The sequence below is a fragment of the Hyposmocoma kahamanoa genome, unplaced genomic scaffold (genome assembly GCF_003589595.1).
Source record: "Hyposmocoma kahamanoa isolate Upper Pololo Valley unplaced genomic scaffold, ASM358959v1 101, whole genome shotgun sequence".
Classification (NCBI taxonomy): Eukaryota; Metazoa; Arthropoda; class Insecta; order Lepidoptera; family Cosmopterigidae; genus Hyposmocoma; species Hyposmocoma kahamanoa.
Window position 1 is genome coordinate 823,848 of NW_020653333.1, and position 19,639 is coordinate 843,486.

General features: G+C 38.9%; 1 protein-coding gene across 3 annotated transcripts in view; it reads left to right on the forward strand.

Moving 5' to 3' along the window:
* Positions 1 to 19,639, forward strand: part of LOC113230555 (sodium/hydrogen exchanger 10-like) — a 35,362-nt gene that overhangs the window by 5,035 nt on the left and 10,688 nt on the right. For 2 of the 3 annotated variants that reach the window (XM_026464554.1, XM_026464564.1), the window contains exons 4-15: positions 1,860 to 2,016; positions 2,893 to 3,067; positions 4,392 to 4,627; positions 6,002 to 6,123; positions 6,684 to 6,810; positions 8,597 to 8,776; positions 10,789 to 10,922; positions 11,563 to 11,666; positions 12,283 to 12,394; positions 13,919 to 14,094; positions 15,376 to 15,494; positions 18,954 to 19,098. In XM_026464554.1, coding sequence (XP_026320339.1) covers positions 1,860 to 2,016; positions 2,893 to 3,067; positions 4,392 to 4,627; positions 6,002 to 6,123; positions 6,684 to 6,810; positions 8,597 to 8,776; positions 10,789 to 10,922; positions 11,563 to 11,666; positions 12,283 to 12,394; positions 13,919 to 14,094; positions 15,376 to 15,494; positions 18,954 to 19,098 — 1,787 coding nt within the window. The remainder of the gene's footprint in view (positions 1 to 1,859; positions 2,017 to 2,892; positions 3,068 to 4,391; positions 4,628 to 6,001; positions 6,124 to 6,683; positions 6,811 to 8,596; positions 8,777 to 10,788; positions 10,923 to 11,562; positions 11,667 to 12,282; positions 12,395 to 13,918; positions 14,095 to 15,375; positions 15,495 to 18,953; positions 19,099 to 19,639) is intronic. The other variant, XM_026464573.1, reaches the window with a different exon arrangement.

The following is a 19,639-nucleotide window of genomic DNA, read 5'->3' on the forward strand; positions in this document are numbered from 1 at the left end:
TTTTTATTACACAACATCACATACGTTGTTCTAATTCCAAAGTAAGTAACTAAAACACTTGCAACTGTTTTTTTATTGAATGTCACGATGTTTGACCACCACGATGTATAATAGTTTTTGTGAAATTGCTTCACTAGTTTGTTATAAGTATTAATACAAAGATTTACACTTACAAAAAGTTCCTTCGATCCGGCTGGTTTCCAGCAAACCGTGCCAACCGCCAACTAAGCCACGGAACGAGCTGGCGGGCCTTACGAATTTTTGTACGTGCTTGTTGTAGACCTTTGTTTTTTATTAGTTTTTATTGACTTATTGGTTTTAAGGACTTACTTGCACTTGTGTTATGGAAATCGAAAACAAAGCGTAACCGTGGTTTCAGCGTTGCAAGAGGTACTTTTTAATAAGGAACGAGGAATATATTCATAAATAATGATTTGCTGCGTATGTACAACTCAAGAATTCGTCTAGAACTCTCTTGATGTTCATTTGACAACAACCTTCTATTCTTTATACAATTCTTTAAATAAATTAGTACAATCCTAACCAGGCTGTACTACAGTACCTATCTCAAACACCCAGACCCGAGCCAATATTTGAAAAGTTAGTTTCTACATTGACTCGGCTGGGGCTCGAACCCGGGACCTCAGAGATGGCGACACTATGAAAACCGGTGTACAAGTCAATCGGCCATGGAGGTCGTCTTACGCCTGTTCGGCGCGTAAGACGACTCAGAGTGGACGGCTTAGCGGTGGCAATCGCTAGTTGTGCAACGCGCAACGGGAAGTGAGTGTGCCTGCAGCAGTACCTATCTGGAAAATAGTGAGGGGACTGTACGTGCACCCGGAACGGCTCACCAGAGGCACTAGCCTCTCGAGAACCGGATGAAGTCAAGGTCAGAGGGCTGTGATAACCCTACAGGCTGATCTGGGGTCAGAACCTGAACTTATAAGGTTTCTGTGCGCGCACAGGTTATAGTGCTAGGTTATAGGGTCACTACAATCAAAACAAATGTAGAAAGATATGGGGCTGTTTGGCGCGTAAATGCCTACACTTCTCTCGTAGCGTAGGTTTGTCATATTATTTTAGTTCTTATCGTATCGATACATACACATACACTACAATGCTTGTCATTGTAGAGGACTTACCAATCGGCGTACGGTATTCGCCGATTGTTGCCCTGGGTGCGCAGGTCGTGGAGTCGAAGTTTCGACTGCATGCAGTTGGTTACGACAGCACGCATTATCTGCATATATAATTATGAAGTCCTTCTTAGCAGCCTATTTCACAAGGAGTTACCTAATTTCTGGATTCAATATCAATTTTTTTACTATGTAACTAAATCTAGGTATAATTATTTTCGTCATATCGGATAAACACAAGCTAACTGAAAGTTTAGTTTAGAGCATAGGGTTCCGAACTCTTAGGCTCACCACCCATTTATGCAAGATAAAAAAAATTTGAACTCGTATTATAGTAACTTAACACAAACAATCACTTAAAAAAAAGACGTAGTGTAGTTTATTATATACATAGACACCCCCCATTTGCCTCCGAGGCCCCTCCACTTCGCGGTAGAGACCACTTTCGGAAACTATTATTTAGAGGTGCCCAATGATTAGTCGACGCCTAAAAAATAATCTATAAGGCTCTTATAAGAAAATTGAAATAAAGAGTCGTCAAATTTAACAGCACTAAACTTAAAAAAAAATCTTCTGTCTTTTCTTACTGGCCAAAAAACAGACTTATAGGTTTAGGTCGCATTTGCCTGAATCGACGCCATTGTTAATTTACTGGATTTACAGTGGTCCCAATTGGGCGCCACTTTTTAAACTTAATTATTACGGTCTCTCATTACAAAGGTACAACAATAAAACACCCGTACCAGCTGCAAATGTCCGGGCGCGATGACGACGACGAAGACGATGCCTATATGGGGTACAGGTACACCACATGCCCAGATTGCGAGAGGGAGATACCCAATGAGCCTACGAAAAAGGAATTAGCTGAGATGTTTAGGTAATTTCTGTAAACGATATATCACACTATTCCGCAATTCTTTATTATCGGGATTGTTTTTATGATATCAAGCAATGTGACGAGTATAAGAGTTGCGTCTGTTGGTAAGCGACCCATAACAATTACAGTGCCGCTCAGAGCTTTAAACCGCAAAGATCTGAGGAGTACTACCACTACGTCCGAGACATAAGTTGACAAGTCCCATGTGCCTGTAATGTCAGCAACTAATGCTCACATTAGATACTGCATGGCGGCAGAAATAGGTCAAAAGCTTATTTTGAATCGACTGATTCTACTGCATTTGAATTAGATTTATTTCTTTTACTTTTATATTTTTAGTTTTATTTCAAATTAAAATTCGACTCATCCGTAGAACAGAGTCCGATGTGATTATATAGCGAAAAGAGGATAAGTACGTTACGAGAATAATTTTGTTATTCAAATCAAGGCTAAGTAAAGGTGTTTTGAGAATTCATATATCTTATTTCGTTTCGGAAATATAAAATCGAACAGCGGTCGATTTGACATCCACAGCGAAGAAGAACAAACGAAATGTACTATGGTCCTGAGAACAAGTAGTCTTGCACATAGATCTTTATTCTACGGATGAGTCGAATTGTCTATTTACTTTACATACAACGTAAATCACATTAATATTTAGATCGTATGGTCTGAATAACGGGAATGTAAATACGGCACAAGCGTCACACGGTTCAAAAACGGCGCCTACAACAAGGGCGCCTGTAACACCTTCCATCATCCTGTGACTGCATCTAATGCATCTCGACTTGACGGCATATTCTTGATGTTCTCAATAGGAACATCCTTATGTATCTTACTAATCGGTTAGGTACAACGATCTCCTTGTTTTCTCAGAGAAGCAAATCAACGCGTACTAAAGGCAATGAAGATTTCGTACTGGCGACAATACGAACATGGAAAGATCAGCAAAGAAGGTGTCAGGACTTTGGTACAGGCTGTTGAGGTTGCTACCGACTCCGAGGATGGGGCGATCAATTTAGAACTGCTTGGGAGTTTGTGGCGACCTAAGGTAAGATAGCGATAGAGCCTGTTTTTGATGCTGGTGGAAGTACATATTAACTGACAAGTATTCTTTCTGTTTTTTCTTTTCGTAATTGGTGTAAGAACTAGTTTGAAAATGAATAATAATTATTATTATTGTATTATTAAATGATATACAGTGAGAGGATGAACAAGTCGTGCGACACGCCTTTCCATAGCAGTCGCAGTGCCACTCGGACCTTTAAATCGCTAAGATCTGAGGGACTGGCTAGTGCCAGCCCGCCCGCCACCCCGAGACATAAGTTGACAAGACCTTGACCTTTACCTTCAAAAAAATGTAACCAATTCTAAAATTCGTTACAAATTCATATTGTTTTAATAATCCCAATTGTTCTGCTACTTCCATAACGCTAGTTTACTTATGATAATTCAGTTCAAGTGTGTCTTTCGAATATTTTTCTATCGTATAATAATAAATTTGAAAAAGAAACGTGACTTTATTATTCATTGAAGCGGGACAATAAATTATTTATTGAACGCTGGAACCAATAATGACGAGTGGGTATAGAAAAGTGCCTTAACATTTAAAATAGCAATGCTTTCATTTTGTAAATTGCTAAATTTAAACAAAAAACGAATTATGATTATTAATACAAAGATCGAACACTTGGAAAAATTCTTTAAATCCGGCCGGATTCGAAACGACGTCTTCTAGCATACCGTGCCAGACGCTATACCAACTAAGCCACGGAACGAACCAGCGGACCTCACGAATTTTTATAGGCTGGTATCCGAAGTGACAAGAATAAAATGAGTTGTATGAAAAGGGTAGTTGATGTATGTGAGGCTCGAGAGTTGTGTCAGGATAGAGCAAAGAGGCGTTCCGTGGTCTCTGCCTACCCCTCCTGTGGGACTAGAACGTGAGCTTATGTATGTATGTATATTTTTTGAGATTCACTCGGAACACAAAACCTCGACATAAATTAGTATGTGTTGCCAGTTTATATCGAAATGAGTTTCCTTAAATTATGTAAATATGTACGGGTGATAGGAGCATCGAATAATTTATACTTTTGTATAGAATAAATAATGCGTGCGTATACACACAGGCTGGTCCATTTCCAGCGGTCCAAAATTGTTTTTAGGTAACTCAGATTTACAGATGTCAGATATCCCTACAGCAGCGCCCCTCCTCGTCACGCACACAAGAAATGAAAAGCGGCTTCACATCATTTTTTTTCCGTATGCTCCATCTGCCTATGTTTTGTAATCTGAGAGATGACCGATTGAACTAGATCGGATCAGCAGGCACAAGTATAATTTATATAACTGCTCTCCAATTTCTGTTTTAGCCTCACGCAACGTGGATCCGTCGTAAACTAGTAAACATGATGACTCCCGAAGCAGCAAACGCCCAAGTACCTCGCAATCCTTGGCGGCAGTACTGCTACCGTATAGTCACCAATTTGTGGTTCGACATGTTCATCTACTTGGTGATTCTTTGTAACACGCCGGTGATATTGTGTGAAGTAGTTATGCGACAGCCTGTCACATTATTGACTAGTTATACAATCAAGTTGTTGAATTTGTGAGTTTAGCTTAAATATCTAAGGCATAGGTTCGCAAACTATTTGGCTCACCGCCCACTTAGATAAGATAAAAAAATTCAACAGCAAAATCACAAAAAATAATTGAAAACACGTATTTTTTATATTAATTTAACACAAAAAATCTCAATGAAAAAATTATATATGTATACAGTGTAGTTTATATAAATAGTTCAGTTTTTTTTTCAAATGCGGTAGCACCCCCTGGACAGCATCAACGCCCCCCCAATTGCTTCCGAGGCTTCTACCGTCCCCCGAGGACTCTTCGGGACCACTTTGGGAAACTATGATCTAAGTTAATGCGAGTATTCATTTTTCAAAAAATCGGCCTGCCCGGCTTGACCTGCCCCTAATTGTCGATATGCACTGTCAACATTTCTCAAATATATTATATAGATTTGAATTTATAACACCGATAAGTGACAGTTTAAGATCATTTTTAACCGACTTCAAAAAAAGGAGATGGTTCTCAATTCGACTTTCATTTTTTTTGTGTATGTAGTAGGTAAGGTACGCGAAAACTCTCTTGATGATTATTTTCTGTTGGAAAGATGGTACCTCAGTATTGGTCTCATTTGAATTTGAAGAAAATTTTCCGCCTCTAAGGGTGGTAAACTAGGGAATGAATCTGGTTTCGCGCATTTTCCGGTAACTTATTTCAATATATTCTCAGCGTATTAAAAAACCGATCTCAAAACTTATTCATCCCCTAGTTTGACACCCTTAGAGGTGGAATATTTTCTTCAAATTTAAATGCGATCACTACTGACGTACCCTCTTTCTAACAAAAAAATAATCATCAAAATAGGTTAACAAAGTATGTGTTATCAACATACAAACATACAAAAAAAAACACAACATAATTCCACGAACTTTTGAGGTCGGTTTTGTTAGTACTCTGTTCTGAGATTATAGCGCATCTGTTTGTCTGTACAAATGAAATCCTTGCCGCTTTGTTTCACACAACTCTAAAGTAGTGGTAAGGAGTAATCGACTTATCCGAAGAACAAAGTCCGATGTAATTATACAGCGAAAAGAGGATAAATACATAATTTCGTTATTCAAACTAAGGCCTGTGGAATGGTGTTTTGAGAATTTTCATATTTTATTTCGTTTCGGAAATATAAAATCGAACAACAGTCAATCTGACATCCACAGCGAAGAAGAACGAACCAAATGTACTATGTCTTGAGAACAAGTAGTCTTGCACGTAGACCTTTGTTCTACGGATGAGTCGAAATATAGGGCAAAATCAAATTAATTTCTTGTTAATATATTTACGACATACTCACTGGTTTATGGTGTTTAGGTTTATAGCATTTGAATGTGTTTGTGTTTGTGCGGTTCCTTTGCAGAATATTCTACACGATTTACGTGCTTGAGATGGTGATGAAAATGATTGCACTTGGTTTTTGCGGGTATTTCAAATCGCATTGGAACAAGCTTGATTTTGTCATGATTATATTTGCTACGGGAGGTAAGTAGCAATTTAATATTATTGTGGTTCTGCTTCTAGACAGATAATTTAAAAAAATAGTAGGACCGTTTGACGGCACATCACGAACTCGGGGGTAGAAAGCGCGCGTAAAAGCGAACTTTTAGTAGGTAAATTCCATATTTGAGAATTCTATGGAATTAATATCGAAAAGTACCCAATACGTCCATCAATGTTCGTGTTCGAAGAAATACATTACAAGCATTGTTTTATGACACCAAATGATGGGACGAACAAGTGCGCCTGGTGGTAAGCGACACGCCTATCCATACTAGTTGCAGTGCCATTCAGAGCTTTAAATCGCAAAGATCTCATGGGTACTGCCACTACGCCCGACACCCTGAGACATAGTTGACAAGACCCATGTGCCTGTATAATTTCACCAGCACTTTTACCCTTCTCAACCGGAACGCATTACTGCTCACATTACTGCTAGGCGGCAAAAATAGGTAAGGTGGCAGTACTTCCCTGGACGAACTCTTTCACAAGGAGCTCTACTGCGACTAAAAATCTTATGAGACTAAATATTATTTAAATTCCAGATCTAATATTAGATGTCATAGATTCTTTAACGCCATGGGATAAGTGGGATAACTTGAATTCCAGCATTTTGACTGCCACGAAGTTGGTGAGGATGCTTCGATTTTTACGGTTATGTAAACTGGCTAGGTAAGAAAATAAGTTCCTAGTTGCTTACATAGTATTATATTAAATTGACATCACGTAGATTAGGACAATTTCTTCTAGAATAAAACGGAGGGACAACTTACATAATAGAGAGTTAGAACAGCTTTATGTCCGCGCCACTTATGTGGTCTGTGGTCCATGCCATAAGAGCGAAAAAGACGTTGCCCGTTTGTCATCCGTTCGGATCGCCCTAAGCGAAACAAACGACGTCTTTCGCTTATTACCTATATAGAGATAAAGTTGTTCTGACTGGCTTAATGACTACGTGTCGATACGTGTGGTGGTACCTTTAGCTGACATCCTTATAAAATTAAAAACAGGCACCCCTCATGGAAGAATGGCATATGTGAAGTTACGTCAAACATTTTTATTGCTTCATTAGATACAGATAATATATTAGTCGATCGACTAATATTATCGATAGAGTTACAAGAATTCGAGAGCTTATTTTTCTGTATCTAATGCAATAAACATTTTGACGTAACTTCACTTATGTCATTTTCCATGAGAGGTGCGCATCCTTCCATATGACTATTATTAAAACATATTTTAAAAACAAGAGGTAGCGTAACGAGCTTCATAATCTTGAAAATATGCCTAAAATGCCTCTCGCTCATTATTTGTTTCAACTTTTAATAAAAATGGACGTAAATTCATTTGATACTCCGCGAAATAGCTGCTTTTTGTTTCGTTTGGTTGAATATTTTTTTCATGCAGTTAATTTCCCAAACATCCCCGGCATAAAATAATAATGGTATATCTTTTATCGAGGGACTAAAATGAGCCAATATATTTCCGAGGTGGTTAGACTATTACTCTGCGGGTTTATATTGGCTTGTAGTCTTGAGGAGAAAACTACTTTTCACTTCGACTGCGAGAAAAGAAATATTTCAATCGTTTTCGCTCTACGACAAAATTATTAACCAGTATTCTGAAGTTTTTCCGCTATTTTTTTTTAAACTTGACACAGATACAGCAAACGCACTAACGCGGGAAAATAATATGGCGCCACCGTTTATGCGGAAAAGGTAAGGAACTATAATCGAGCGCACTACTGGCTGTTTGAGTTTATTCACTCGAAGTAAATTAAAAAATTAAGGTACTTTTACTCGCTGGGGATTAAAGTATGCACGTTACTCCCACTACATAAGGCTATATTGACGTAATATTAGAGCATGAGAAGTTAATAAATAACACAAGCCTGCCTATAGTCAAAAACACCACCACCAAAAGTATACCCTTGTGGGTGATAATTAATTTGCTTCCATTTTCATTACCTTGGATTTCCGCAAAGTAACGCTTGGATAATAAATCCAAGCGTTACTTTGCGGCAATTATATAAAACTTTTCTATGATTGGTAAGTTATTTCGGTGTTACAACTTTTTATAACTTCAAGTGATGGGACGAACAAGTCGTGCCACTGTCAGTGCCAATCAGAGCTTTAAATTGCAAAGATCTGAGGGGCACTATCATTGCGCCCGACACCCTGAGACATAAGTTGACACTGTAATTTCACTTAAATTTGTAATTACCCTTCAAAACCGGAACACAGTAATGCTGACATTACTGCTTGGCGACAGAAATAGGTAAGGTGGCAGTACTTCCCTGGATGAACTCTTTCACAAGGCGCTCTACTGCTACCAAACCACTACTACTAATGAACTGCCATTGATTAATGGTCAAGATTATAACGTGAAAGTCAGTCTTAAGGTCAATATAATTCATATTTTCTAACATCAGATACCGGAACGTAATATTTTTACTTAGGGTCTCGGTGCCAAAGATAATGGCCTACGTAGATAGAATGATTGACATACAACTAGCGTTTGGCTACGACGTCGGAAAAGGATTTGTGACGGGAGAGCAGGAAGTCTGCTCATTGCTGCCACAGCTGGTTGACAATAAACATATACAGGAGACGCTCAGTGCCAGACTGGAGATGGACCGGTAATTTGTTTAATCCGTCGAATACCATCCGCTATAACGAAACGGGAAAACGGTTGCTTCTCAAGTAAGTTTAGTACCGCTATAAAAAATACATATAGTATTTACTACTAGTTTAAAGTGGAATAGGATAGTGCTATTGTACCTTAATCGAAGATTAAAATGCGAAATTATACGAATCTCGAACTAAAATACCCGTATCGGCCCGTTTTAAGGAATCCCGAGTCAATCCAAGCACGCCGCCTTAAATTGCCTATCCTCTTTGTGGCGGCCATATTATACCTGCCTCCATGGCCGAACGGTTACCATGCCGGACTGCCACGCAGAGGTCCCAGGTTCGATTCCCGGGCCGGGAGAAATATTTGTATGACCTACATTTATTTCTCTCGTGAGTTTGGGTGTAATTTGTGATTGTCTATGTGTGTGTCCATGGCACCCGCGACACAGGGTTTTTCTAGTGCGGGGCTATGTTGAGTGTGTGCGTTGAGTGTGTGTGCGTTATAATTAAACTTCATGTTTAGGCTGACGGGTTTGCCAAAGCCTTAAAAAATTAAAAAAAAACATTTATAATAAACTACCCTCAAATATGCACGTATACATCACACCTCTCTACTTAAATCACTAACATACATTATCAGAAACATAATATCAAAATTTACGTACTTCGCTGCTGTCCGGCTTGGAAATTGCATAATCAATTGATGTCAATAGATTATGACCTAAAAGCTCTTCTTCAATCCATTCTCAATCCATTGTGGGTGAGATGGACGTTCGACCTGGACCTGGACCCAAGCTACCCTCCCCATCAGATATGTTGGTCTAGGCATCAAGAGTATATCAGCCATAGCCCTTCCGGCCTTTTTGTCCTCAATCTACAGCACGGTCAACCTCGTAGGCAGTATCCTAAGGCTTCCGCCAACAAACTGCGAGGTGATGTGGTTAATTGATTCCAGATAAGCCTGGAACCAGGCTTGCCCCAACGAAAATTCTCCGTCCGAACTTAAAATTCAAAGGACCTCGGATAATATTCTGTGCAAAAAGACTTTAAACGACTTAATGAATTGCACCCCAATAGACCGAGCTCATCTGGCAGCGGCGTCCAGGTGGGAATCTGGCCACCGGCTACACGCTTTCCCTTCTGCCAGTATCGGTACCTCCCTGAGCGCCGAGACCATTCGCATAGCTGCAGGCCTCCGTCACGGCGTCCCAAACGCCCGGACGGAATGACTCTCATCTCTTGGAGTATGGGCCGGGCTGGTGTGGGACGCCACATGTGCCGATACACTTGCCCCATCCCATTTCCAGCACACAGGCAAGAGGGCTGGCTTCGCAGCTGAGCTGGCGGAAAGATTAAAAAGTAATAAGTACCAGGATCTCGGGTCCGACTACCTATTTACAGCCTTTGGAGTTGAAACCCTTGGCCCGTGGGGTCGCAGTGCCTTTCATCTGTACAAAATTTTATCAAAAAAAAAAAAAAAAAATAGACTGTCTGAGAAACCCAAGGGCCCGGCAGCTACCTTACCCAACGCATTAGTATAGCAATACAAAGGGGGAACACTGCCAGCATCTTGGGCACCTTGCCGCGGGGACTCAATTTTATTCATATAATTTAAAAATCCTAGTTTTGCTTCCTAGTATTTAAGCTTTTATTGTCTTTTTTACCTTACCTATATATTATCTTAATTAAATACTTCCAATTTACAAGTGTATAATTCCGATATACAATACACGCGTTACACCATAAATTTTACCGCGACGTTTGCCAGTTTGCAACGTTCGAAAGTCTCGTTTTTTCCGGGATTTCCGAGACCGTACCGTTTCTCGATTTATTTTTCCCGGTACGCGGAAATCCATGTAAAAGCCGTAATTGCTAGTAAACTTTTACAAATGTACGCAATTTAGAAATTAATGTCATATGTACATGCCGTTCGAACTATAGACCTCTCAATTTAGAAGCAACCGGTCTTCCACTAGGCTACCACCGCTCTAGAAGTATAATGCAATATCTGAACTAGGTTGACAGTAACACGGCAACTAGGGTTGCTTCAGAGGGATAGGCCCTGGACTGCAATCACAGTGAAGACACGGCAGGCCACCACCTCTACACTCAATATAATGATCTTGGACGCACAGCAGCTGAAGGAGGAAGGTGATATTGATAGGGATATTATCTCAGTCCTGTTTCCATACAAAAGTATTTAGGTGATATGATCAAAGTATTTATAAAATAATAATGTATGTAATATTTAAAATAAAATTCAATTTAATATTGGGAACTCTTGGTGTAGGTATTATGGACACATCTGTAAATGATCATTTTTCAGAAGAGTGGTTTAGAAATTCCACAAACGAGATTTTATCGATAATTTTTTATACTTAAATCGGTACCTCTAATGAACACTACGCCAACTTAATTTTTTTGATCATCTCTGTTTTAATTTTTTTTTATTTTTTTACAAAAAATAAAAAAAAATTGAAAAAAACAAAAAAGACCTTTGGGGAAAAACAAAAAAACAAAATAAAAACAGAAAATGATCAAAAAATTAAGTTGGCGTAGTGTTCTTTGGAGGTATCGAAATAGGAGAGTTAAAAAGATTCACGTTTGGTTATTTGGTTTCATGTAGTTAAATAATTTTTTTGACTTCCAAATGCATTGTCTATGACAAGAAGGGTTTCTTATCATAGACATGCATTTGCATTTTGGTAACTTTCGAGATGTTGGCACGTAAAGTTTTTTCTTTAAAAAAGTGTCAATTACTCTATTACATGTTATCCTATTTATGATGTAGGTTTTTTGGATGAAATGGAATATCGACTACTTCTTCACGCCATCCAAGAAAAAGTTCAGTTGTGTCGTCATAAAGGCAGTTTGGTTGCACCATCTTCGCCAGAGGTGTGTTTATTATGCTTTTTATTAAAAAAAAATTGAGCTGATTGCTGTGCTTGACTTTCAAGGCCCTATTTAATGGCCAACATGTTAACTGATTGTTATCCGACATTTTTGACGAAAAGCGTCTGTTGACGTATCGGCTAGCTAAAGTATTCATTGCGCAAATGTTGCCTAATGAACTGCGCTTAGACGATGGAAAGAAATAACTTAAACGTAAATTTGCGAGGATTGTTTGTCATAGATTTGTCATGTATGATTCCTGGCTTTGCTGTCAGTCTCTTGTGTACAAACCTCATTCTTAATCACGAGAGCTCGAAAAGCTCGGCTCGATTAGTGTTGCTACCTGTTTAGAATAATATATTGTCGTAATACACTTAGTTTGGGTCGAAAATGATAAAATGGTGGAAATTTAATATTTATGTATTATATTGGAGAATATAATACATAAATGCATTTGTTCCCACGACCATTAATGCTATTGAAAAGTACCATATTTGCATCACCTATCGGGCTATTATTGATTATTTTGTAAGTTTCCTAAAGGAACCTATATTTTTGGTAATTTCTCGAAATTAAACTGACAACATTTGTTAATAGGAATGTGTGATTCTAATTTCAGACCCAATTACGAGCAGTGTCGTGGTTGCAAGGTAATGAGAGAGTTGCTGATTTCTTTCTGGAGAATTCGGAAATTATTAATTATAACATTAATGACATTCTGATATCACGAGGTGAGTGCTTAACAACATGTACAGTCGGTGCCCTCACTATCCAATAACTGTATTATGTGCTAAACAAATAGTGGATACATAAGTGAGGGCACCGATTGTACGTCGTCATGGTAGGGCTTACATCCCGGGAATCTCGAACTCGAAAATTTCGAGTATCTGGACAATTTTTTGTCATTTTCGAAACTTAAAACTGATATTTTTAGTCACTGCAATATCGAGATGTTCGAGACTTATTAAAAAATCTACTATATCAACAATATTCTTTATTCTAGTTACACGGCCATGGCAACACTGTAGAGTAAAGCTATAGTACGATAAGATTAACTATGGTAACTCCATCTAAAGGTCGCACGCGCCATTCATTAAAGAATGGAAGTGGTCGATCCTTGGACTATGGAATTTTTTTCCATCCTCTAAGGGTCGATCGGTGTTTAAAAAATGACATCAAATGTAGAGGTGTTTATTATTGTGTTTGTGGTAGTTTGAACAAGAATGCCTTAAGGAATTGTTCAGCATTTCATTTCTATTTCATAATCATACTCCATAATCCAGATACCAATCCACGATCCTGCTATAAAATGTATTAATACCTACTGCATTTAACAAATGTCATTTCAACGTACCACGAAAATACTGGATGAACACCTTAATTTTTAAATCATATTTATAATCGGTAGGTTCACTACAATAATAATGTAACAACCCTGTGCTCCTCGTGCAGTGTAGACATTTACGCGCCGAACAGGCGAGAGTTGCCCTACGTACTCTTATTTATGCCGTGATGGTAGAGCTAACTCCAATTTTTGGCGATTGTTGAATGATAGTAATAAAATCAGGTCCTCTCTATCTGGAACTATACTAAACGCCTTTTTTTTATAATATTGATATTATGACATCATGAGCAAGATCGTGCGCCTGTCCATAACAGTTGCAGTGCCACTCAGAGGTTTAGATCGCAAAGATCTGAGAGGCACTTCCATTGCGCCCGTCACCCTGAGACATAAGTTGACAAGTCCCAACCCTTCAAAATAGGAACACAGTAATGCTGACATTACTGCTTGACGGCAGAAATAAGTAAGGTGGCAGTAACTCTTTCACAAGGAATTCTACTGCTACTAAAACTGCCCTTTGTTTCTTACGTGACCACTATGAAAATGAAAATATGAGTTTCTAAAATAATTTTGTATTTTATAACTTCAGTATTTGATTAGTTTTTTATAACTAATTAAAATATTATTTTTACTGCCTCGCCCTTGAATGTTGAAATAGTCTCGAAAGTCTCGTTTTTTTTCCGGGAATTTCAAGACCGCATCAAGTCTTGATTGTTTTTTCCGGGACCCGGATGTAGCGAGAATAGAAGCCTTAAAAAAATTTTGATGTTGTCGATTCGAGGAGTACAACATATTTTGATTTGCTGAAAGATTATTAAGACTGGTTCGATGATACTGCATTAAAGTATTGACTGGTTGTTTTATATATTATAGTTAATAAAAAAATATTATTCAGAAAGTTCCGGTAATACAGGTGACGAGCCCAAAGGCATGTACATAGTGGTGTCAGGCCTACTCGAAGCGACATACGAGCCGCCGGCTGGTGAAATTGACGAGGCCATACCCAATTTTGAGTTTTTCACTGACTTGAAGTTCGATGAGCCTAGCCAGGAGTATATTGTTTCCGGGAACGCTATTGGTGTCCTTGGGGTTAGTTTTCAACTATAAGTCTTCTTTTTAAGAATGAATGATATCATAACAATGGTTAACTATTTCATATTTCGCTACCGTCACACAATAACGCAGTATTGTTATTATAATATCTATTTTAGACTCTCGCCTCTTCCAAGGCCTAAAATATTAATTTTGTATTTTTAAATGGGAGAGGCGGTATTCCCCGGCAATTGTACAGTCGATCGGGGTCAGAGACTCAGGTTCAACAACCGGCGAACAATAGGTGCCGTATCCAGCAGGACCGCCTTCTGCGTTTGTACTGGAAGCGACACGCCACAGAAATCCAATCGCGTCTAGCTGTTATCTAGGCTGACTGGAATTAACCCATTTGAGGGCAAAACAATTGGGATTGTTTCAGTGGAGGCCACATCCCACACGTAGTTGATCTCGTGCGCCAGGTCGAGATACTTCCGGCGTTTCTCGGTTTCGGCTTTCACGAGACACTCATCATGCGGGATGGCAACGTCCACAAGAAATACCGTCGAATGCGATCGATCCAATATCACAATATCAGCTTATTCGCAAGAATAGTCCTGTCCGTGATAATGGATCGATCCCAATTGATTTTGGTACGCTCATCTTCAAATATTGGCTCCAGTGAATACTTGTAATATGGCATCCTCTGTTGCACGAGTCCGTATTATTATCATTGTTATTAGGGTGGCTTCATTCGGGGCATATGCAGCCCCTCATCACTGCGACCATCAACTGATCTATTGTGATCACCTCTAATTACAAATCATATCCAAGGCCGATAGCATTGAAGAATTGAAGGGCTTTCCTGGCTCCGACAAATTTTATGTCCTCTGGTTGTGGCATCTGTCTTCCCAGTATGGAGCTTTGTACGCCCATTAAGGGGTAGCATTGGGTGAGAAGATGAACAGGAGTTTCATCCGTCTCGTGGCAGAATCTACACTATCTATTCTTTCTCTGCCCAATACTTTCATATGCTGGTTCAAGCCACAAAGTCCTATTAAGACTCTAGTGAGCATTCTGATGCCATTCTTGTCCAATGACAGAGCTTGAATTGAAAAAGCTTTGAATTGCATGCTCAAGACTCTGTAGCCACACTTGTAAAATACTAAAATGCGTAAATAAAGCAGCCATCTTCTGAATACGTTAAGGATGAAAAGATTCAAATCAGGAGTTGATAAAGTGTTCCGTGACTCATTGTTTGAAAGAATCGATAATCTTCTGTGTTTGCAATAAAGAACCAATCATATCAAGTTGATATTCAATCTTTTTGTGGTTTCACAGGTCCTTACGAATCGTCCATACAGTTATACAGTCCGTTGTGACTCCGGTGTACAAGCTTACTACATTTCGATGACTGTAATTAAGGAAGCATTTAATTTAGCTCCTCATCCTATAATGGGGTAATAAGTTACTTATTTTAATACGAAATGTAAAAAAATATCATCATCTATAACTCAATCTGACCCACTGTTTGGCGTAGGCCTCCCTTGGTATGTAAAAAATAGAGTTCTACATATAGGAAATGAAACTATTTTTCCGGATTTAGATCGCGTACTTATATTTGTTTTTTTCAAACAAGCCAATGTTTTCAAACGAGCCCTTTACAGTTCCCATGGTCACGACGGTTGGCCCAAAACGTTGGTTTGTTTGAAAAAACGCGATTTGAATCTGGTAAAATAGCTTCATTTCTTACGTGTAACAATCGCCTAATAGAAAACCTAAGAATACTAGTGAATTTTCACGAGATGATTCTTCACATTATACCTAACGAATAGCCCCCTTTACACAGTCACACTATTGCACGTGATCAGGGTCGTACCGGATTGCGTGCGGGATAGCCCGCACGCGCATTCGTGCGCGATTACCTGTTTGAATTTTTTAAGCTAACGTTCTTTCGCGCGCGATTTTTGTTACAAGGGAAAGAGCGTCCGTGTAAATGCTAATGCCGGGTTCACAAGTCTTTCACTTGCGATTTTCGCATGCTTGCGTTGGCTGGGTACACGGCGTAGAAATCTGCCTTCCGCGCAAAGGCGTTCACGAGTCTCCCGCTTTGCGTTGCGGAGAGACATGAGACATGAGAGACGCGCATGCGCGGCGCCTTGCCTTTGTTTGGGTTGTCGACACTCTCGAACCAGCTGCTGCTTTGTGATTGGCCAGTGGTGCTGACCTCCGCAAACGTTCCTTGTTGCTTGTGTTGAAATATCAAGCTTGCTATACATCAAACTCACGTAACGCAAAGAAATCCAACGCAAAGCAAGCGGCCGGCGCAAGCGAACGACTCGTGAACAGTCCTACCTGCGCGTACGCGACAGATCTTTGCGTACGCTGGAAGCGAGTCACGCAAGCAAGCGAAAAACACAAGAGATGTGAAGAGAGACTCGTGAACGCGGCATAATAGAGCAGGGATAGACCGCGTGTTGGAGTGCGCGATCGCGCGGTCTTTCCCTTTTCCTTCCAACGTCTTTACACGCGCGCTCAATCGCCCACGATAGCTGTAGGTACCACGCGCGATAGTGTATCTGTGTAAGGCCCGCTAATGTAGAAGGAATGCAATAACCGTCATTTGTGTTTTCCGAAAGAAACAATTCATAACGCTCGATACAGCCGCCTTTAATTGCTGCAAAACCATCCACGTTGGCGAACATTCCCGGCGTACTGTAGAAGCGTCGCAGCTGTAAGAGCATCCTGAATCGTATTCTCGGTATAATAAAGTGCCACACGATCTTATATCAAAAGCTCGTCGTCGTCGTCGATCATATGACAGATAAAAATAATACGTTTACATCATTGACTTACAAATAAATAGACGACGGGTCTAATACAAAAACCACGAAAAAAATGTTCCAAGTCAACCTATTCGAAATTTAAATTGTAATGTCATCGCAGTATCGCGCTGTCAGTCGAACAAATGAAGACTAAAGCGGAGTTTGGCGCTCTGTATACGATTTTAGCGCCTTACAAGTGCGGACACTTTTTAGCGCGGACCCGACTTCCATATAATTGTAAGTCAATGGTTTACATAAAACAAATTATATTATAGAAAAGGAAACAATTTTTTTGGGTCGTAGCGTAGTAGTATTTAGTACCTTTTGGTACACCAGATGTCGCTACGAGTACCAAATCACTATTTTTGTAACTAATTTGCTTTACATTGGCGAGCTGCTATTTATCAAAGATGGCGCTTATTGCACAGATTTTTAAGGATACTGCGTGTATTGTTTCATTTTGTTACGGACTAGGATATAAATTTGCCGTCCACTAATTAACACGGCTAAGTGACAAATGGTTAAATAACCGTTTTATATAGCGAAAAATAGGGCACAAAATGCTCTTTTAAAATACAGTTGAAATTAGTTAACGTGTTCGACTTATTGGAACTTACCCTAACGATGCGTAGATGAAATATAATTAAAAAATTTCAATATTCTAAAACTGGGTTATGGTTTTTTATGATATCTCAAAAAAATATTTTATCACTTAGACGCTTTAGATAACGGACAACTTAGTAACAAACAATGCCATCTATTGTTACGCATATTTGTCAAAGTTCAGAAAATAATTTTAGCTCTTGAGCAATATTTGAATAATATGATGATTATAAGGAAAAAACTGACTACTTGTATTTCATTTTAATTGTCGAAACTACCTGCTTATTTTTTCCTTTCTACCTAATACGGTTCACTTTGCTTGGGTCGAGCGGTAGGAAGTGTCCATGGGGTAGGGTAGGGAAGTGACTTTATTTCAGAATTTTTTTTTCGTACGAAATTATAGCCATTCGAAAAATGTATATAATATAGTTATACGTGTTCTATTTAGTTCAGTTGATATAAAAAAAAAACATTTGTATATGTAAAATACCTATTGAATCCAGCGGTTTTTTCCTCAATTTTACTATATATTTTTTCCAAAGCGATTGATTTAACACTTCCACTGCTATCATCAAACAGGGCCATTTGAGGTTGCATAGCGACTGTATACTGGCAGTCGGTACTATTTCAATTTTGACAACTTAAGAGGGAGCAGAGGAAAAATTCCTAATCTTCGATTTGATTTTAGAGGGCTATATCCACTTTAAAGTTAAAAATAAAATATTGTATGAGTAACTACACGATATATTCAAGCATAGACATTAATCAGAAACATAAAACAATAAAGTTTCCTCGATAGATAAAAATCACGAAATGACCTCTAATTTTCACATTTTTTCGATTTATCCTCGAAATGCTACAGGTTAATAGGACAAAAATTAGATAATTAATTATATTTATGCATGATCGACAACTGTCACTACGGATTTTTTTTAATCCCTTTAGTTTTAGAGTTATTCCGCTAAAACGAATTTGGTACTTTTAATGCGCAAAATTCAACATCTCCTGTCGCATGTCACGCGCACTTTTTCAAAAATTTGGGCGGAGCCAACGTCAAAACTTTTTTGGCATGCTCCCTATTAACAGGTGAAGAAAAAAAATTGTTTGCGTCATTTATTTGTTTTTAGATGTTTAGTATTTACATATTTTTATTATACATGAATGTATGTGCACTACGTATTTTTATTTAATAAACCGGATGCATAGGTATATAAATTGTTTTTTTTTTCAACCTGTAAAGTTGTTAAAATTGAGATAGTACCGGTTGCCAATTCACAGTCGATAGACTCTTAAAGAGAATTAATTGATACCCATTTACGTAATATAAAACTACTTCCAGGCTATCGATCAGCGGCATCTGGTTATAAGACGGGATTTTGACCTTTTTCAGAGCTACGATCTCTCTTAAGTTATCTGGGCCATGCACAATTGCACATACATAACTCGTAGGATCTCTTTGGGTGTATCTTATTGTACAGTATTATTATTTAGATTAGAAGCATCGATGTGGCGGGAGATAGGCATCAAGTTCTCAATGATGGTACTGCCCACCGTGCCTGCGTACCACGGACTCTCCACGGAGAAGCTTAGCATGCGTCTGGAACACGCATTCGTTCCTTGCTTGAAGGCGTTTAAGGTAATAAATATATACAATACTTTATTTCGTTTTCGCGAATCGACACCACTATGTGCCGGATGTAGTACTTTTGTTTCCACATAGTATGACACAATTTTATTTGATATTGATTTTCAAAATTATTACTTTACATGGTTGATAGATGTAAACATAGGCTAGCTAAGCTCACATAAGCTTATTCTGAGTAAACCCAACAACCAGTGGCGGATTTGCAGTCCTAGCCGCCCTAGGCCCCAGGCCGTGTAGTCAGTACCAGAATCCGTTCACTAGTTTTTGAGTTTATCGCGATTAGACAGACAGTCATTAAAGTGTGTAAAAGGTGGTCGAGCAGAATAATGTTGACTCTAAAACCCGCATAAAATATAGTGACGACCTCTGGGGTCGAGTGGCTTGCACATCGGTTTTCATGATGTCGCCATCTTTAAGGGCCTGGGTTCGATCCCCAGCCGGGTCAATGTAGAAACTAACTTTTCTAATGTCTCGGGTCTGGGTGTTTGTGGTACCGTCGTTGTTTCTGATTTCCATAACACAAGTGCTTTAG